A 21,570-nucleotide genomic window follows, 5' to 3' on the forward strand; every position below is an offset into this window, starting at 1 on the left:
TTCCTCAGCTAGCCTCCATTTTGTTTGTTAGATTTAAGACAGGGGTCTTCAAACTTGCCCCTTTGATGACTGGTGGACTTCCACTCCCAGAATTCCTCAGCCAGCCTCCATTTTGTTCGTTAGATTTAAGACAGGGGTCTTCAAACTTGGCCCTTTGATGACTGGTGGACTTCCACTCCCAGAATTCCTCAGCCAGCCTCCATTTTGTTTGTTAGATTTAAGACAGGGGTCTTCAAACTTGGCCCTTTTATGACTTGTGGACTTCGACTCCCAGAATTCCTCAGCCAGCCTCCATTTTGTTTGTTAGATTTAAGACAGGGGTCTTCAAACTTGGCCCTTTTATGACTAGTGGACTTCGACTCCCAGAATTCCTCAGCCAGCCTCCATTTTGTTTGTTAGATTTAAGACAGGGGTCTTCAAACTTGGGCCTTTGATGACTGGTGGACTTCAACTCCCCGAATTCCTTAGCCAGCCTCCATTTTGTTCGTTAGATTTAAGACAGGGGTCTTCAAACTTGGCCCTTTTATGACTGGTGGACTTCAACTCCCAGAATTCCTCAGCCAGACTCCATTTTATTCGTTAGATTTAAGACAAGGGTCTTCAAACTTGGCCCTTTGATTTATTTATTTATTTATTTATTTTCAAATATTTATATGCCGCCCAATCCCAAAGGAGTCAGGGCGGCGTACAGAGTGATGACTTGTGGAGCGTGCCTGGCTGACGAATTCTGGGAGTTGGTCCACAAGTCATCAAAGGGCCAAGTTTGAAGACCCCTGATCTTAGTGACTGTTCAAAGTTACCACAGCCTTGAAAAAAAGGGACTTATGACCATTTAAAACAATTGCAACTGTTGAAATGGTTGGAACCCCGTGGTCACATGATCAAAATTCAGCCGCTTGGCAACCGACTCGTATTTTTACCACGGTCGCAGTGTCCCCCGGGGTCACGCGTTCCCCTTTGGTGACCTTTTGACGAGCAAAGTTAATGGAGAAGCCGGATCCACTTAACAAGTGTTCCTAACTTAACGGCAGCGATTTGCTGAACAACGGCAGCAGGACAGGTTATAAAAGGGAGCAAACGTCACGTTCAAAACTGTCTCGCTTAGCAACGGAAAAGTTGACCTCAATTGAGGTCGTCATTGAAGGACTACTTAGTGCAGTGTTTCTCAACCTTGACAATTTTAAGGCATGTGGACTTCAACTCCCAGAATTCCACAGCCAGCATTGCTGGCTGTGGAATTCTGGGAGTTGAAGTCCACATTCCTTACAATTGTCAAGGTTGAGAAACACTGACTTAGTGTCTATATTATCACTTTTTTTATTTTACAGGATTTCTTTTTAGTTTGTGAATCCCCCGCCCCAGAGACGTTACAAGACGGCCGACCGATACGTTGGATTTATAAATAAATCTGTGGCAAAGTGTCAATGCTGCTAACATCAGATGTTCTTGCTTTGACAACATATGGAGATGCAGCCATTTTCCTTCTTATGTTTTATTCTTAGAATTAGAGTGAGAATTAGATAATATTGTTATGTCTAGTGAGAACCAAAGTTTTTTGATTTTTGAAATAAGAGATGATAAGAAATGGCGGATGCGAGAACTGGAGGAAAAACCTGCATTTCAAGCTAATTGGAGACTGTGATTTATGACTGTGAATTGGAGGAGGGAATTGTGCTTTGATACTATGTGCTCAGGGGAGGGGAATTCAGATTTTGGCTTTGTCTACGTACGTGCTGATGCTACGCTACTCGAATAAAGATTCTTTAAGGTAAACAATGCCTCAAAGTTCTTTGAAGAGTTTCATCGGTCGGAACCAGGACACAAAGCTTCCATCGGCACCAGCTTCCATCCCAGGGATGGTGAACCTTTTGGGCTTTTGAGGTGGTGAAAATTCAGAAAAACTTGCCTCTTTCACCATTCCAAGCAGCTCTGCTTCGTAAGCAAGTACGTCACCCATCGTCAAATGTCCACCAGGATAACCTGCAATGTAATTTGAATATGGATTAGCAAACCTGCCGCTTAGACAAGGCTTTTGCAATACGTATCTCAAGACCATCGTTCACCTATTTTTCATCTCTGAATCAGATGATTTGTAAGTGGGGACTGGACAGGCTGCAGACTGCAGCGGGAAACGTTTTCCACTCGAGAGAGGGGGAGGCCCCAGACACAATCTGTCCCCCATTTTTTTATGCTGTTCTAAACACCCATAGCAATAGCATTTAGACTTATATACCGCTTCACAGTGCTTTACTGCCCTCTTTAAGCAGTTTACAAATATCAGCATCTTACACAGACACACATACCCCGACAATCTGGGTCCTCATTTTACCGACCTCGGAAGGATGGAAGGCTGAGTCAACTTTGAGCCGGTCAGGATCGAACTCCTGACTGTGGGCAGAGTTTGCCTGCAATACTGCATTCTAACCACTGCGCCACCAGAGAAGGAAGGAAGGAAGGAAGGAAGGAAGGAAGGGAGGGAGGGAGGGAGGGAGGGAAGGAAGGGCAATAGCACTTAGACTTATACACCGCTTCACAATGCTTTACAGCCCTCTCTGAGCGGTTTACAGAGTCAGCAGAGTCAGCGGGTCAGGATCGAACTCCTGACTGTGGGCAGAGTTTGCCTGCAATACTGCACTCTAACCACTGTGCCACCAGAGAAGGAAGGAAGGAAGGAAAGAAAAAAAGGAAGGGAGGGAGGGAAACAACACTGGATAGAAAATACACACACACACACACACACACACACACAATGTTAAAGCTTTCTCTACCTCTTGGAAAAACCAATGGGATTTGATCAGTTCCATGCGATAGGGACAATCCTGAACCTATTTGCAGTGACCATGATAGATGATGTAGGACAGTGGTTCTCAACCTTCCTAATGCCGCGACCCTTCAATACAGTTCCTCATGTTGTGGTGACCTCCAACCCTAAGGGCTCTCAAAGCACACACTGACGCTGCCCACTCACCCGCCACGCCCGGGGCTCAGCGTGCCTCGCCTGTCCTTGCCTCACTTCCGAAGGTCGCCGGCCTGCCTGGCTCCAGCTGGCCGGGGAGGGGGGGCAGGAAGGCCCCTCCACCAGCTCTGCCCAGCCTGGTTGGAGAAGCGCCCAGGTGGGGAGAGGGAGAGAGAAAAGGAGGGAGGGAGGGAGAGAGGGAGAGGGAGAGAGCGCCAAGAGGGCGCCAGCGCCAGCAGAGCTTAGTTCAGCCTCCTCCGCGGAAAGGGCCGTGAAGCAGCGCGGCCTCCCTTAGGAGATGCTCGACGGAAACAAATTCGGCGCCGCAATGGCCCCCAGCTCAAAGCCATGCGGAGATGGATAGAGGAGTGGTTGCTAAGACCATCGGAAATATGTGTTTTCCGATGGTCTTAGGTGACCCCTGTGACAGGGTCATTCGACCCCTAAAGGGGTCGCGACCCACAGGGTGAGAATCGCTGGTCTATCTATCTATCATCTATCTCTATATACCTCTGTTTCTCTGTCTCTATCTATCATCTATCTATCTATCTATCTATCTATCTATCTATCTATCTATCTATCTATCTATTTATCTATCTCTATCATCTATCTATCTATCTCTCTATCTCTCTATCTATCATCTATCTATCATCTATCTATCATCTATCTCTATCTACCTCCCTCTCTCTCTCTATCTATCTATCTATCTATCTATCTATCTATCTATATATATAAGTCTTTGGTTATTCGGGTTTTCTCCCACGTCAAATTGGAAGTGTCTTGGCGACGTTTCAACAAAGTCCCATTCGTCATCTTCAGGCTGGTGTTTTTGGCTTCTTGCTTCTAGGATCAAAATAACCAAAAACCTACATAGAAACACCTGCAAAAACCTCAGAAAACAACTATCTATCTATCTATCTATCTATCTATCTATCTATCTATCTATCTATCATAATAATAAAGTTGGAAGGTACCTTGGAGGCCATCTAGTCCAACCCCCTGCTCAGGCAGGAAACCCTATAGATTCTCCTGCTTGAGCAGGGGGCTGGACTAGAAGACCTCCAAGGTCCCTTCCAGCTCTCTTCTATTCTAACATTCTGCACTATTTTAAATTCTTAACAGTACAGGCAGTCCTCAACTTACAACGGTTTGTTTAATGGCTGTTCGAAGTTACAACGGCCCTGAAGAAAGGGACTGACGACCGTTTCTTACTTACGATCCTTGCAGCGTCCTTGTGGTCACGTGATCAAAAGTGGGACGCTAGGCAACCGACTCAGACATATGACGGTTACAGTGTCCCAGGAGCGTGGGATCCCCTTTTGCGACCTTCGGACAAGCCAACTCCAATGGGGGAAGCCGGCTTCACTTAACAACCGTGTGACCAACTTAACAGCCGCAGGAAGGTTGCAAAATGGGGCAAAGCTCGCTTAGCAACGGCCTCACTTTGCAACGGAAAAGTCGGGCTCCATTGGTGGCTGTTAAGTCCTTCCCTCTCCTGCTCCGGGATGGCTTGAAAGCTGGAGGCCGGCCCACTTTCTCCACAATGGGGAAGTCCAGCTCCCATTTGGAAAGGCCAGCGGTTTCAACTGTCGTGGGAAAAGCTGCAGATTTCGAAAAACAGTTTCAGGCACTATACGCAGCTAGAGGTTTTCTCCTCTTGGAGATGACCTGAAAGCTTTTTTTGGACCTGATGACAGATTAACTGCAAGCTCTGTCATCACGAAGCATTCTATTCCTGTTCTCAGTTTTCTTACAAGGTATGGAAGAGAAGATTGTGTGGTGACTGTTAGAAATTGGAATCGAATCGAATCAAATAGATATTGGATATAGAATAGATATTGGATATAGAATAGAATAGATATTGGATATAGAATAGATATTGGATATAGAATAGAATAGATATTGGATATAGAATAGATATTGGATATAGAATAGATATATATAGAATAGAATAGATATTGGATATAGAATAGATATTGGATATAGAATAGAATAGATATTGGATATAGAATAGAATAGAATATGGATATAGAATAGAATATAGATATTGGATATAGATATAGAATAGAATAGATATTGGACATAGAATAGATATTGGATATAGAATAGAATAGATATTGGACATAGAATAGATATTGGATATAGAATAGAATAGATATTGGATATAGAATATATATTGGATATAGAATAGAATAGATATTGGATATGGAATAGAATAGAACAAAACAGAACAGAATAGATATTGGAAATAGAATAGAATAGAATAGAATAGAATAGAATAGAATAGAATAGAATAGAATAGAATAGAATAGAATAGAATAGAATAGAATAGAATAGAATAATTGGAAATAAAATAGCATAGCATAGCATGGCATAGCATAGAATAGAAAAGGTATGGAGAGACATTTGAAGTGTTAATTATGTATTTATGTTACCAATATGGAATATAGCAATTGAAATAGTAAAGCTTAATATAGGATTTGGATTTATTTAGATGAAATCTTATTGATGACTGTTTTGACTGACTTAGTTGTACTGAAATATATTAACTTGAATATAATATACTACTAGACGGAATAGAGAGGGGTGCATTTTTTAAAAAAAATGATTTAATTTGATCTTTACGAGTATGATTTTTTATTTGGACAATCACTGCCACCACAGTGATTCTTAAGCACTGGTTTGTAAAATGAAAAAGCTAATAAAACTTGTTTAAAAAAAAGAATAGAATAGAGCAGAATAGAACAGAATAGAATAGGAGTTGGAAGGGACCTTGGAGGTCTTCTAGTCCAACCCCCTGCTCAAGCAGGAAAATCTATATTCTTCTTCTATGCTTATTCTAGAAACCACTCGAGGACTGTTCATTTCCTTGCCTCTCTTCTAGGTCAGTGGTGGCGAACCTATGGCACGTGTGCCAGAGGCGGCACTCAGAGCCCTCTCTGTGGGCACGCGCATCACGCCTGGAGATGGCAACTCTCCCTCTTCAACAGCTGCCCGCTAACTCGCCAAGGTCCCACGTGGCCGGATGCATCCCAACATGGCTGGTTTCCTTCCCCCCGTCCCATCCCTCCTGGCCTCACATGCTCTCCTTTTCCCGACCCACTGCATCGCCTCCTCAGCTGTCGGCCGTCTGTCCAGCTCAGAGGCGGCTTCTCTGAACTGCCGGCGATGGGCTGCAGAGCCCCAGATTGCGCCGGTCGAGAGGCCGGCAGGCTGTAGCTGCTGATGGACACTGTCGGCCCCCATGCGCTCGCTGGCCTGCGTGTGGGGGCCGATGGTGTCAGGCAGCAGCGGCCCCGGCCCCTGCCTCGCCTTGCCATGCAACAATGGCACCCCCGCCCTGCCTCACCTTGCCTCGCCTCACCCCGCAGGACGAGCCTTGTGCCCACCGCCCCACCTGCCAGAGACCCCCTGGATCTCCCCCAACCCTGCCCGGCCCCCACAGGCGTCCCTCCCCACGAGCAACATCGAGGTGACTACGCCCACCTTGACCTCACCCACCCAGTCTGCCATGACCACCACAGCCACGCCCACCCTGTGGGCCATGCCCCTCTGGCACCCAGCAGTAAATACGTGGGTTTTGGGTTGCAGTTTGGGCACTCGGTCTCTAAAAGGTTCGCCATCACTGTTCTAGGTCACTCCTTCCTAATTCCTCTTTAAAGGTCAGCAGGTGACAGCATTGAGCTAATAAGTACTGGCCGATTTAAAAGTTAGGGCAGGTCAGTCCTGCTTCCTCCTGGAACGAGACACCATCCCCAAAAATTGAGAAGTTGAAAAACATCAACTTCAGTTTTGGTCACCACGATATTAAAAAGATGCGGAGACTCTGGAAAGAGTGCAGAGAAGAGCAACAATGATGATTGGGGGCCTGGAGGCTAAAACATATGAAGGGCGGTCACAGGAATTGGGTATCTCTAGTTCAATGAAGTTTTGGTCACCACGATGTAAAAAAGATGTTGAGACTCTAGAAAGAGCAACAAAGATGATCAGGGGGCTGGAGGCTAAAACATATAAGGAACGGCTGCTGGAATTGGGTATGACTCTAGTTTAATGAAGAGAAGGACGAGGGGGGACATGATAGCAGCCTTCCAATATCTCAGGGGCTGCCCCAAAGAAGAGGGAGTCAAGCTCTTCTCCAAAGCCCCTGAAGGCAGAACACGAAGCAGCAGATGGGAACTAACCCAAGAGAGAAGCAACCTGGAACTAAGGAGGAATTTCCTGACAGGGAGGACAATTAACCAGTGGAACTGCTTGCCTCCAGAGATTGCGGGTGCTCCATCACTGAAGGCTTTTAAGAAGGGATTGGAAAGCCATTTGTCTCAAATGGTATAAGGTTTCCTACTTGAGCAGGGGGTTAGACTAGATGACCTCCAAGGTCCCTTCCAACTCTTGTTATGCTGTTATCCCAGAAAATAGCAAGGGCAAATTACACTGCCATGATACATGAACTCCAAAACCGTACAACAAGTATCATTTTTTCTAATACAGGAACTGTAATACTGTAATCCATATTTATCAATTCAATAAGCAACGGATGGAAACTCATCAAGGAGAGAAGCAACCTGGAATTAAGGAGAAACTTCCTGACAGTGAGAACAATTAACCAGTGGAACAACCTGCCTCCAGAAGCGGTGAATGCTCCAACACTGGAAGTTTTTAAGAAGAGACTGGACAGCCATTTGTCCGAAATGGTATAGGGTCTCTTGCCTGAGCAGGAGGTTAGACTAGATGACCTCCAAGGTCCCTTCCAACTTTATCATTATTGATCATCGCACAGTCAGCCAGATGTTCAGACTGGATTTGGCCTTTTTGTCTACCTATTGAGTCCTTCCCAAGGACCTGGGATAGGCAGATGTGGATGTTTGATGGTATTACAGGTATCGTCGCAGGATGGAAGCAGTTCCTAGCAAGGCCGCCTTTTGCAATTGACTAATAGCGAATTTGTCAATGCCAATGGTGTTCAAGTGGTGCTCCAGTTGTTTTGGGATTGCACCCAAGGCGCCTATGACTATTGGTACTACCCTTGCTTGCCTTTGCCCCAGTCTTTCTATTTCTATTTGTAGGTCTTTGCATTTTGTTTTTATTATTATTATTATGAATCATTGCACAGTCAGCCAGATGTTCAGACTGGATTTCACATTTTGTCTACCTATCGAGTCGTCATCATCATCATTATTATTATTATTATTATAAAATAACTCTCTACAGTCCCATTAATCAAAAGGGTGAAAAAGGACTCAACTGTACCTTGATTCTGATTATTTCCAAACACAGTTCTGAGGACCAGAAGCTTTATTTGTTTATTTTTTCTTTTCTTACTAGCATTTTTTCCCCACAAATGCAAGTACCACTTTTTTTTTCACAGATCAACCAAATGTCAATCCATCAGTTGCAACAGATATTCACTGACCAGCTCGTTGCCCAAACCTTATGAGACTTGAAAGACTACGATTGTGCCAAAGTCACCCAGTTGCTTTTCGTGCCTAAAGCAGGATTTGAACTCACCATCACCTGGTATGTTGCCCGGCGCCTTCAACCACCACATCAAACCAGGTTTAAATGCCTTTTAGGCTTTCTGGGGATCAAAATAAGACTTCATCCAGGTAGTCTTCAACTGGCAACAGTTCATTTAAACGACCCTGAAAAAAGGTGACTTAAAGAGCGTTTTTTCCACCCTTCCCTAAATTATGTAACGTATGATTAAAATAATCAACCTTTCTCAGAGTAAGTTAATCAGGGAAGAGATCCTGGAAGGGTATTATTAATGGGACCACCGCTGAAAAATATAACACATATAAGCTAAACAGTGAAGGTAAAAAAAATAATAATAATCCAAGGCGAAGGCAACAGCGTGGCAGTTTCACATTTTTGCCAAGAAAAATGTGTGGATGTGCCTAGGGATCACCATGAATCAAACAAAGCTCACGGATATCTTTCCTTAATTATACAATGAAATAAAACTCTACAGTCCCATTAGTCAAAAGTGTTAACAAGGGCTCAACTGTACCTTAATTCTGATTATTTCCACAGTTCTGAGGAATGTGTTATCCGGCTTTATTTTACTTCTCTCTTTTTCCTTCCTCCATCAAAATCCTCAACTTACAACTGTTTGGTGACCATTTAAAGCAGGGGTCTTTTAAGTTGGCCCTTTTATGACTTGTGGACTTCAACTCCCAGAATTCCTCAGCCAGGCACGTGTGCCTGGCTAAGGAATTCTGGGAGTTAAGTCCACAAGTCAAAAGGGCCAAGTTTGAAGACCCCTGTCTTAAATCTAACATACAAAATGGAGGCTGGCTGAGGATTTCTGGGAGTTGAAGTCCACAAGACATACAAGGGCCAACTTGGAAGACCCCTGATTTAAAATTTCAAGGGGATTGAAAAAAGGACCCTGGTCATCACATGGGTGACCGTTGCAGCATACCCAAGGTCATGATCCAAATTTGGGTATCTGGTAACTGGCATCTATTTAGGATGGCTGCATGTGATCGCCACTGGTGAGCTTCTGAACCGGCTCCTGTCAACCAAAATCAATGGAAGGAGCTGTAACTTCTGGACTAGTGTTGGCTATTCCTGCCAGCTTGGTGTCATCTGCAAATCTGATGATTTTCCCATCTATCCCCTCGTCCAAATCGTTGATGAAGATGTTGAAGCCCTGGGCCCAGAACAGAGCCCTGGGGCACCCCACTACACACTTCCCTCCATGGAGATGCGGTTCCATTGAGAACCCCACACTGAGTACGGCCGGTCAGCCAGCTACGGATCCATCTGGTGCTGATGCTGCCTAACGTACATACATATACATACATACATACATACATACACATACATACATATACATACATACACATACATACATGTATAATATATATACATACATATATAACCCAAAGCCACACCGATGATGAGGCACGATCACAAACCAGAAGCCAGACCACAGCTGCATCATTAGCCACTTTAAACCCCTCCAATACATACATGAAGCAAACTGACACCCTCCATGAAGATGAGGCACGACCATGAACGCGAAGCCAAAAAATAGCAAGGCAGCCCAACATCTTAAACCCCCCTGCAACCCAGACTAACCTGAGCACAACCAAACAGAACACTCCCCCAGCCAATCAGAGCACAGCCAACCCCCCAGCGAATCAGAGCACAGCCAAGCCCCTAACCAATCAGAACACACCTCCACCCAATCAGAACACAGCCAAGCCCCCACCCAATCAGTTCATACCCCCACTGGCAGTTAAGAGGAAGAAACAGCTAAGACCACACATTGCTCCTCGAAGCACGAAGCTGAAAACACCAGCCTGAAGATGACGAATGGGACTTCGCCGAAACGTCGCCAAGACACCTCCAATTTTACGCGGGAGAAAACCCGAACAACCAAAGACCTACATATATACATACATACACACACACACACACACACACACACACACAGAGTTACAAAAGCATTGAAAAAAGTGACTTATAACTGTTTTTCACACTTACTATTGTAGCATTCCTGATGTCATATGATCAAAATTTTAACATTTGGTATATACATACACATACTCACATACACACACACAAATACACACACACATATACACACATACACACATACATATATACACATATACATACACATATATACATACATATATATAGCTTGAAGCTGAAAGCACCAGCCTGAAGATGACGAATGGGACTTCGTCGAAACGTCGCCAAGACACTTCCAATTTTACGCGGGAGAAAACCCGAACAACCAAAGACCTACATACAAACACCCGCGAAAACCTCAGAAAACAAAACACACACACACACACACACATGCACGCGTGCACACACACACACACACACACACACACACACACATATGGGGCAAAATTCACTTAACAAATGTCTCAGTTAACACCAGAAATGCTGGGCTCAATTGTGGCCATAAATCCAGGACTACCTGTAATTTACTTATCAACTTTAGAAATTGCCCCTCTCCCACAGAGGGACTCTGGGTGGTGTAGAAATACAATATCGCAATGTAACACGGTATATAAAATTTAAATAAGAGCAACACGTCCAAATGATAATTTGAAACAAACAAAAACCCCAGCTATGCTTCCATAACACACTTCTATGACTTAACAGGCAGGCTCCCTACGTACACAAACTGAGCCCAGATTATTTAACTTGATTAAACTCTGAAAGTTGTGCATATTATGTAACAACTGTGCAACAAGCCTGGGACTCAAATATATACTAAGGGCCCAGTTTCTTAGCTAACTATCTCGGCTGCTGTACAGTGTGTATATACATGATATATTTTTTTTATTTTTACTAATTGCTTTAACTGTTTTATAATATTGGAATTATAAGCCACCCAAGGTCATCTGACAGAGAACGGTGGCTATAGAAATTGAATAAATAAATAAAGGGACAACAGCTTCAACAGTGAGAAACGTAACAACACAAGGCTCCCATAAAATAATTTCAGTAGCTCACTATGCAAAGACATCAGATGTTTTAAGCAGGTTTCCAAATCAGTTGGCTGGAAATTATCCTAGTATAGCCAGTATCCAGTCAGCTAACACAGCAAACTCAAATAAAGGAAATTCGCTGGATCCAGGGTTTGCATTCAAGCTTGTTTTTAACATGCCTGTCAGTTTGGTTCACAAATTATCCAAAGTTCTAAACCATGGTTTCCAACTACGACATCTGAGTCTGTACATTTGGCTAACATATTGAGGGAAGTTAGCCCAGAGAAAGAAATATTAAAAAGGGCAGAAAAATATATTTTTCCTCAAAAGGACTTTTTAAAACCAAACCTGGCCCCAAATCTATCTCTCTGCCCCAAGCAAGACTTTAACCCCATACAAATGCAGATGTAAAACCATCAGAAAGTTGGAGCCAGAGCAATCAAGAAGACAAAAGAGAAGATCTGCATACCCCCCCCAAACTCTAGGAGTCATTAGCCCCATCACCTGGGAAGCAGGATATGATAATAGGATTAAACCACAGATATCAAATCCTAGAAAAACACTCAGAAATATCCTCAAGGTTTATGCCACAGGAACAGGAAACCATTCCAAACAAGGCTAGAGGGGGTATAAAACCTACTAGCCATGTGCTCAATCTCTCTCTTTTTCCTCTCTGCTCCTTCCCGCAAGGACCATCTTTCTGCTTCTGCAATAAACTGTAACCTTCTTCCCAAAGCAGTCTCCATGTTGCCTATTTATTCCCGCTTGGATGAACCAGGATGAAGATTTACTTCTAACAATATAAACTGCTTAACATTTTAATGTACCGTATGGCTGAACAAATTAGGCTGAATAAATCATAATTAAGTAAACTATGGTTTAATACATTAAGCAAACATAGCGATGGCAGTGCCACGCTGCAAAAGTACAGCCCATCTAAACTATTCTAATTACCAGAATATTCTTAGAAAAAAAAAAAGAAAGATCAAGAAAGACTCTTTAACATGCTAATTATTTCCTTGTTCATTTGTGAAATAGTCACTTATAAATAGCAGCAGTATAGAAATAGTAATTTCAAAGTAATTTTTAAAAAACAAGGGCTTCCCTCCTGGTAGGGCTGATTTTTTTAAAAAAATTCTGTGCATTTTTTTAATCAAGAAAATATATATATATTTTCCTGAACTCTTAACAAACTCTGTCTGGATTCCAATTCCAAAGCCTTTCATTTTAAATGCCAAGCGCTGCAAAACTACAGGTGGGTCCTCGACTTACGGCAGTTCATTTAGTGATGGTTCAAAGTTACAAGGGTGCTGAAAATAGGGACTTAGGACGGTTTTTCACACTTAGGACCTCTGTAATCATGTGCTCAAAATTCAAAAGCGATTCCAATTTATGACCGTTACTTTGTCCCAAGGTCATGTGACCCCCTTTTGCGACCTTTGGACCAGCAAAATCAAGGGGGGAGGCCAGATTCACTTAACCACGTTACTAACTTATCAACTGCAGTGATTCGCTTAACAACCACATTACTAACTTATCAACTGCAGTGATTCACTTAACAACCACGTTACTAACTTATCAACTGCAGTGATTCGCTTAACAACCACATTACTAACTTATCAACTGCAGTGATTCACTTAACAACCACGTTACTAACTTATCAACTGCAGTGATTCACTTAACAGCCATGTTACTAACTTATCAACTGCAGTGATTCACTTAATGTTACTAAATTACCAACTGCAGTGATTCACTTAAAAGCCACATTATTAACTTATCAACTGCAGTGATTCACTTAACAACCACGTTACTATCTTATCAACTGCAGTGATTCACTTAACAACCACGTTACTAACTTATCAACTGCAGTGATTCACTTAACAGCCAAATTACTAACATCAACTGCAGTGATTCACTTAACAGCCACGTTACTAATTTCTCAACTGCAGTGATTCACTTAACAGCCACGTTACTAACTTATCAACTGCAGTGATTCACTTAACAACCGTGGCGACAACGGTCATAAAACGGGGCCAAACAACCAATGATTCACTTAACAGGCAAAGGCTCAACAGGTAAAGCTTTTCCCAGGCAGAGACGCTCGGGGAGCCATTTGGCCTTCACGGCTGGCCAAGGATATGTTGTTAGGCAATTACCCTGAGCATGTGCAGAGTGCCACTCAAAGCCACCCACCCACCCCCAGCTTCAGGGGCATGGGACTACAACTTCCATACTCCCCAGCCACGATACGGGGGGGGGATTTCCCTGGATTTGACGCTGTGGGAATTAGCACGGCTCCCCCACCCCCCCAATTGATGTTGGACTCCAAGGGCGAACCCCGGGATGGCTGTGGAGCATGGGAGCTGTAGCCCGCCCAAGCTTGGGAAAGCCGGACTAGGACACCGGAGAGAAAGCTTCCCATCGCCCACTCCCGACGGGCCGGGGGTCCTTCCATGGGTCCTCCCGGCGACGGGGGCATCGTCGGTCTCCCCCGCCCGCCTTACCTGCCGCGACGGATGAGGCCGAGTAGGCCGCGGCCTCCCTTGCTCTCGTCGCCTAGCAACGGCGGCTGGGCCGCTGCCCGACAGAGCCAGGGCCACGTGGCTTCTGGCGGCCAATGGGCGACGAGGTGGCGGGTCAGGTGACTTTGGGAGGTCCAGGATGGGGGGAAAAAATCCTCGTCTCCTAGCAACAGCGATGCTGGAAGGGAGGCGGGCCTGGAGCGATCCGTTTAGCTCCCCAACCGGGCGCCCTTCAGATAGTCTGGCTGCCTTCCTTCCATTATCCCCTGTGGATGGGATTGTTGCCCCCCCCACATTTCTGGAAGGGGAAACTGGGACCCACAATCCACTGAACCCATACAAAGCAAAGAGTTCCTACACACTGTTCCTCAACCTTGGAGACATTTAAGACAGTGGACTTCAACTCCCAGAAGTCCCCAGCCAGCCATGCTGGCTGGGGAATTCTGGGAATTGAGGTCCACTCTTCTTAAAGTTACCAAGATTGAGAAAATTAAGCTAGAGCAGGGGTCTTCAAACGTGGCCCTTTTATGACTTGTGGACTTCAACTCCCAGAATCCCTCAGCCAGGCATGCTGGCTGAGGAATTCTGGGAGTTGAAGTCCACAATTCATGAAGGGGCCATACTTCCCCATGCTGGCTCAGGAATTCTGGGAGTTGAAGTCCGCAAGTCATGAAGGGGCCATAGTTCCCCCATGCTGGCTCAGGAATTCTGGGAGTTGAAGTCCGCAAGTCATGAAGGGGCCATAGTTCCCCCATGCTGGCTCAGGAATTCTGGGAGTTGAAGTCCGCAAGTCATGAAGGGGCCATAGTTCCCCCATGCTGGCTCAGGAATTCTGGGAGTTGGAAGTCCACGAATCATGAAAAAGCCATAGTTCCCCCATGCTGGCTCAGGAATTCTGGGAGTTGAAGTCTGCAAGTCATAAAAGGGCCAAGTTTGAAGACCCCTGAACTAGAGGATGGAAATTTGTACTGTTATAAGAGTTAGGAATGTGATTGGAGCATCCTTTAGTTAATATTTGCATGCAAAAATATCTTATTTCCGCATTTGTTTAAAACAACAACACACAATCAAGGGTATGACTACTTTGCTTCACATTTGCATAGAAACACATCAACAGCCCAGTCACATCAAATCTTATGCTCCAGCAAGAACAATGGGAGATCAATTTAATATTTAACGTTTTCCTCCTTTCTCTTCATGACATTTATAAGCCACCAGAGTTGCTTGACAACAAGGTGGGAGGCATATACATTTAATAATAATAAATGAATGAAACTAATAAAAATTAATCTAACAAAAACATCTGGCTGACTGTGTGACCAACTATAAGTCTAACAAAACAATGTTTTAATCAATTTAATCAGAATAGAGCTGGAAGGGACCTTGGAGGTCTTCTAGTCCAACCCCTTGTTGAAGCAGCACACCCTATACCATTTCAGACAAGGGGCTGTCCAGTCTCTTCTTAAAAACCTCTGGTGATGAAGCACCTACAACTCCTGATGGTGTTCCATTGGTTAATTGTCCATTTTGAAACAATGGATGGAAACTAATCAAGCAATCAAGGGAACTAATCAAACTAAGGAAGGAGAGAAGCAATCTGAAATTAAAGAGAAACTTCCTAACAGTGAGAACAATTCACCAGTGGAACGACTTGCCTCCAGAAGTTGTGGGTGCTCCATCACTGGAGGTCTTTAAGAAGAGACTGGATAGCCACTAGTTTGAAATGGTATAGAAGTCTCCTGCAGAGGATTGGACTAGAAGACCTCCAAGGTTCCTTCCAGCTGTATTCTGAATTCTAAACGTATTTCAAAATTGACCAACAGCCGGGCAAGATTTGATGACATGGTTCGCACAGCTCACTTTAATGTGAGCAATTATAGCAACTGATTTTGGGGGATCGTGCTTTGCATCTGTTGGGGTGGTTACTCGCTGGTTGACCTGCTTTGTAAGGGATGACAGCAAGAGATGGAGGCCAGACCATCTGCCTGTCAGCCCAAGAATGCCCGTCCATTAAGGTGATGGACAAGACCCCAGTATGAAGTCACTTAGGAATGCTTTTAGAGCAGGGATGTTATTGATCAGATGAAGGTTTAGGATCCCTTGTAAGGTCTGATTGAACCACGTTACTATGACTCCTGAAAAGCACGTTGCTTTTTTTATTGATGGTTTCAGAGTGATGCATGCTCCTGGCAATATATATACATTTTCAAAATTGTATAAAAGGGGTGTGCCCCTTTGAGACTTGCTTCCGGGTATTATTTGTATTTTATTTTATTTTTATTTGTAAATACGTGTCTTATTCGTGGGCCCCTATTTGGCGTGGTTCATTGCAAGCCAGGTTCAAAAGATCTGAGCTTTCTGGGAAAGGGTTTGGCTGTGGTTTGTTTTCCCAGCGTGTTTTAACATAATTTCTGAACGTTTCACTACCAAACTAGGTAACCTCATGATGACGTTACCTAGTTTGGTAACGAAACTTTCAGAAATTATATTACAAGAAGCTGGGAGAACAAACCACAGCCAACATCTAAAACCAGAGCTTCAAGTATTTTCTATTATTTAAAAGAAAAAGGTGTCTTGAAATAGATACACATCTGAATTTTAAAAACACCCTTTTTTTTAAAACAAACAAACAAAGAAAGGGAACTTTTGAGAGATTTGTCAAAGTAGGAAGCCTGGAGAAGCCAACATTAGCAAACTGGTCCCTTCTTCGTCAGTGCAATTCTTCTTTTTTTGCTAATCCTCATTTGAGACACTTGGAACATCTGACTTGCTAATGGAGAGGATTTTTCAAATATTTCTGGAATGATTTAAGAAGTCTGATTCAATAGAATTTTCCCCTCTTGGCTAATCCACAAAGAACAGAAATAGGTATCTAAGTGTGTAAGGGTGCACTCTGCCAATCCAGAAAGATTCAAAGCGGATGTTGTCCTTTGACACGCACACACCATGCTTATTCCAGAAACAGCTGGTTTTCCTTGCAGACACCACAACCTACGCAATAATTTGGCTTTCTGGATTTTCTTGACCCCAAAAATGTTGCTCAGGACAGCGTTGGTTGAAATTTTAAAAAAGAAGCAATGTCCCTGTGATCATCATCTGTCTAGGTTGCATCAACAGAGGGATGGATCAAGATCACATGAAGTGTTAATACCACTTTTCAAGGCCTTGGTAAGGCTACACTTGGAATACTGCATCCAGTTTTGATCACCACAATGTAAAAAAGATGTTGAGACTCTAGAAAGAGTGCAGAGAACAACAAAAATGATCAGGGGACTGGAGGCTAAAAAATACAAGGAACGGTTGCTGGAATTGGGTATGTCTAGTTTAACGAAGAGAAGGACGAGTGGGGACAGGATAGCAGAGTTTCAATATCTCAGGGGCTGCCCCAAAGAAGAGAGAGTCAAGCTATTCTCCAAAGCCCCTGAAGGCAGGACTAGAAGCAATGGATGGAAACTGATCCAGAAGAGAAGCAACCTAGAACTAAGGAAAAATTTCCTGACAATGAGAACAATTAACCAGTGGAACTTTTTGCCTCCAGAAGCGGTGAATGCTCCAACACTGGAAGTTTTTAAGAAGAGACTGGACAGCCATTTGTCCAAAATGGTATAGGGTTTCCTGCCTGAGCAGGGGGTTGGACTAGATGACCTCCATGGTCCCTTCCAACTTTATTATTTATTATTTTTGTTGCTGTTGTTGTTATCTCCCCCATAAGCTGCCCAGAGTCTCTTAGGAAAGAAATCTGATAAATTGCTAAAAGTTCTGCAAAAGGTAACATCTCTCCTTTCCACTCCCCACAATGACAGAGCTGTTTGGCTGAGATCTACAGGCAGTCCTTGACTTACGACGACAACTGAGCCCCACATTTCTGGTGCTGCGGCAGTTAGGTGAATTTTGCCCCATCTGATGACCTTTCTTGCACAGCTCTTAAGTGAAACCCTGCAGTTGTTAAATTAACAATATGGTGGTTAAGCGAATCCGGCTCCCCCTCCAGTTGACTTTGCTTGTCAGGTCGTAAAAGAGGATCACATAACCCGGGGACACTGCGACCGTCATAAATATGAATCAGTGGCCAAGCGTCTTGAATTTGGATCACGTAACCAAAGGGATGCTGCAATGGTTGGAAGAGTGAAAAATGGCCCCAGGTCATTTTCTTCCAGTGCTATTGTTAACTTCAAATGGTCACTAAAAGAACCGTTGTAAGTCAAGGACGACCTGTACTGCTTTTATGCACGGAAGTTCTAATGGGATAGCTTACCTGCCAGCAAAGGGACCCTCAGCCCCACAACAATATGGTTGCTTTGGGATGGCTCTCTGCAGGCCCAAAGGAAAGTGTAGGTGGTCCTCGACTTACAACAATTGGGCCCAACATTTCTGTTGCTAATTGAGACATTTGTTGAGTTTTGCCCCATTTTACGACCTTTCTTGGCACAGTTGTTAAGTGGGTCCTGGCAGTTGTTAAGTTAGGAGCACAGTTGTTAAATGAACAATCTGCTTGAGCAGGGGGTTGGACTAGAAGAACTCCAAGGTCCCTTCCAGCTCTATTATGTTCTGCTCTGTTCCATTTTCTATTCTATTCTATATTTCTCCTATTCTATTCTATTCTATTCCATATTTCTCCTATTCTATTCTATTCTGTTCTATTCTATTCCATATTTCTCCTATTCTATTCTATATTTCTCCTATCCTATCCTATCCTATTCCATATTTCTCCTATTCTATTCTATCCTATTCTATTCCTATTCCATATTTCTCCTATTCTATTCTGTTCTGATCTATTCTATTCCATTCCATATTTCTTCTATTCTATTCTATTCTATTCTATTCCATTCCGTTTTGTTCTGTTCTGAATCTGGTTTCCCCATTCACTTTGCTTGTCAGGTTGTAAAAGGAAGATCACATGAACCCAGGACACTGCAACCGTCGTAAATCTGAATCAGTTGCCAAGCGTCCGAATTTGGATCATGTGACCACAGGGATGCTGGAACGATCTTTAAGTGTGAGCAACGGTCATAATTTTTCCAGTGTCATCGTAACTTTGGACAGTCACTAAACAAACCGTTGTAAAGTCCAGGACTATCTGCCACTTCAGAAACCCAACTGCAGATTTCAGCAAGGTGAGAAAAATGAATCCATCGTGTCCCGAAGGAATCATTATTCTCTGGTGGGTTCCAGGCGATATTTTTTGGAGCCAAAGCTGCCGTGTACCAGGCACATGGTTTTTGGTTGTTTTTTTTTTTTTTTTAAGCAAATTAAAATCTCCTTAAATGTATTAAGTGCTGTCCCATGATGTGTGTTCTATTTCTTGGCATTGACTGAACGCGCCAGTGGAGAGAATTAAGTCTTACCTCCTCTTTCTCCAATCTGGCAGGACTCAAGGAAGAAGTGAAAAGTCATAAAAGAAGCAAGAAACCGTAGATTGATTCGGCACAGGGAATTGGCCACCGCCAAACCGTTAACGTGATTTAGGTTTGTTTTTAAAATGGCAGCTTTCAAGCTGAGCAGAGTTGAAATGAAATGGAGTTTTTAACGGCGGCGTGGCAGCAGGATCTATTTTTCCAAATTCGACAGGCGTATAAATCGTTCCAATTCCCTGCTCCCACAAGCACTTGGCCTTCTCACCTGGGAATGATGGAAGTTGTGGTCGAAGCCTTTTTTTGTTGTGGTTGTTGGGTTGGAGAAATTTGGTTTCATTTCGGGGCCCAGGACCAAATTTTACAACTCAAAATACGCTTATTTTGAGCGGTGCAGAGAAATGTTCCTTTCGTTCCTTCCTTTACAACTTAATGTAAGATTTTTTTTTTTGCCCCCCAAATCCCTTCTTAAGGAGAAGTGAGTTCAGGACACACCCATCTGGGGTGGTGGGTTGTAAACTTATACTTACTGGCCCAAGGGATGTGTGCAAGTCACCTAGTATGACTTGCATGAAAGCTGGCTGGGTGGCTTTGGGCCAATCAACTAGGTCAGTGGTTCTCAACCTTTTTAATGCCACGACCCCCAACCGGTCGTAAGTAGAGGACTACTCAACCGGTCATAAGTCGAGGACTACTCAACTGGTGCAGCACCGTTTGCAGAATGGGACTTTTGGCGGGCTCAGCAGGGCAGAGACAGCCTGGACAATTCCTATTGGCTTTTGAAAGCCAATAGAATTAGACTCTATTCAAGAGAGTCTATTCTATTGGCTTTCAAAAGCCAATAGAATAAAAGGGAGTAGCATAGCTAAGGAAAAGGGGGGGGGGAAATGGCGGACTGCGTTGTTTGGCGACCCCCGTGAAATGGTCGTTCGACCCCAAATGGGGTCCCGACCCACAGGTTGAGAACCACTGAACTAGGTGATGGTGAGTTCTAGTCCCACCTTAGACATAGAAGTCAGCTGGGTGAGTTTGGGCTAATCAATGAGGTGATGTTGAGTTCTAGTCCTGCTTTAGATATAAAAGTCAGCTGGGTGGCTTTGGACCAATCAACCAGACGATGGTGAGCTCTAGTCCCGCCTTAGACGTAAAAGTCAGCCAGGTGTCTTTGGGACAATCAACCAGGTAATGGTGAGGTCTAGTCCTGGCTTAGGCATGAAAGGACTGGGGGGGGGGGAGATGATAGCAGCGTTCCAGTATCTCAGGGGCTGCCACAAAGAAGAGGGAGTCAAGCTCTTCTCCAAAGCGCCTGAAGGCCAGACAAGAAGCAACGGATGGAAACCAATCAAGGAGAGAAGCAACCTGGAACTAAGGAGGAATTTCCTGACAGTGAGAACAATTAACCAGTGGAACAACCTGCCTCCAGAAGCGGTGAATGCTCCAACACTGGAAGTTTTTAAGAAGAGACTGGACAGCCATTTGTCCGAAATGGTGTAGGGTTTCCTGCCTGAACAGGGGGTTGGACTAGATGACCTCCGAGGTCCCTTCCAGCTCAGTTCTGATTGTCGCGTGCGTATTCACAAGCGGACACCTTTCAATCGGCCGCCGCAACGCGCTGGGTTGAAACCAGCCATCTGCTCTCTCCCCCCAACTCTGGCGCTCAACCATCCCTCTAGCTCGCCATTTCCTCTGCTCTCTCCTGCCCACTTTGCGGCCCAGCGGCACGCCAACCCCTCGCGCGGAACAGCAAAGCCACAAAAATGTTGCGAGGGGGAAATTATTCCTCGCACGCCTCATTGAGAACCCAGCGGGTTCCACCTCGGGAGAAGATGGCGGCTCCATCCGCTCTGGCCCTGACTGCCTCTATTGTCTGCCTCCATCTCTCCCTCTCTCAACGCCCCCCCCCCTCCGGCTTCCCTTCAAACGTTATATTATAGACTCCGGAGTTGTTCATTTTGGAGGCCGTCGGGTGCCAACCGGGAGAGAAAATATGTAAACAGACATTAGCCGGAGGTATAATACACACACACACACACACAAAAGTTGTGCATTCCAGTATAGGTAGTCCCTGACTGACACCATTTCGTTTAGGGACCGTCTCAAGTTGTAACGGTACTGAAAAAAGCGAGAGATGGAAACTAATCAAGGAGAGAAGCAAGCTAGAACTAAGGAGAAATTTCCTGACTGTGAGGACAGTTAATCAGTGGAACAGCCTGCCACCAGAAGCGATGAATGCTCCAACACTAGAAGTTTTTAAGAAGAGACTGGACAGCCCTTTGTCTGAAATG

General features: G+C 44.3%; 1 protein-coding gene across 4 annotated transcripts in view; it reads right to left on the reverse strand.

The window, feature by feature from the left end:
- Window positions 1–14,007, reverse strand: part of LOC120320314 (lisH domain-containing protein ARMC9-like) — a 139,974-nt gene extending 125,967 nt beyond the window's left edge. For all 4 annotated transcript variants that reach the window (XM_039369925.1, XM_039369926.1, XM_039369929.1 and 1 more), the window contains exons 1-2: window positions 13,917–14,007; window positions 1,907–1,980 (exon numbers count right to left, since the gene is read on the reverse strand). In XM_039369925.1, the coding sequence (XP_039225859.1) occupies window positions 1,907–1,957 (51 nt within the window). In that variant the 5' untranslated portion in view covers window positions 1,958–1,980; window positions 13,917–14,007. The remainder of the gene's footprint in view (window positions 1–1,906; window positions 1,981–13,916) is intronic.
- Window positions 14,008–21,570: the final 7,563 nt, after the last annotated feature.

Source organism: Crotalus tigris, unplaced genomic scaffold, assembly GCF_016545835.1.
Source record: "Crotalus tigris isolate CLP2741 ecotype Arizona unplaced genomic scaffold, ASM1654583v1 scf7180000021321.634910, whole genome shotgun sequence".
Classification (NCBI taxonomy): domain Eukaryota; kingdom Metazoa; phylum Chordata; class Lepidosauria; order Squamata; family Viperidae; genus Crotalus; species Crotalus tigris.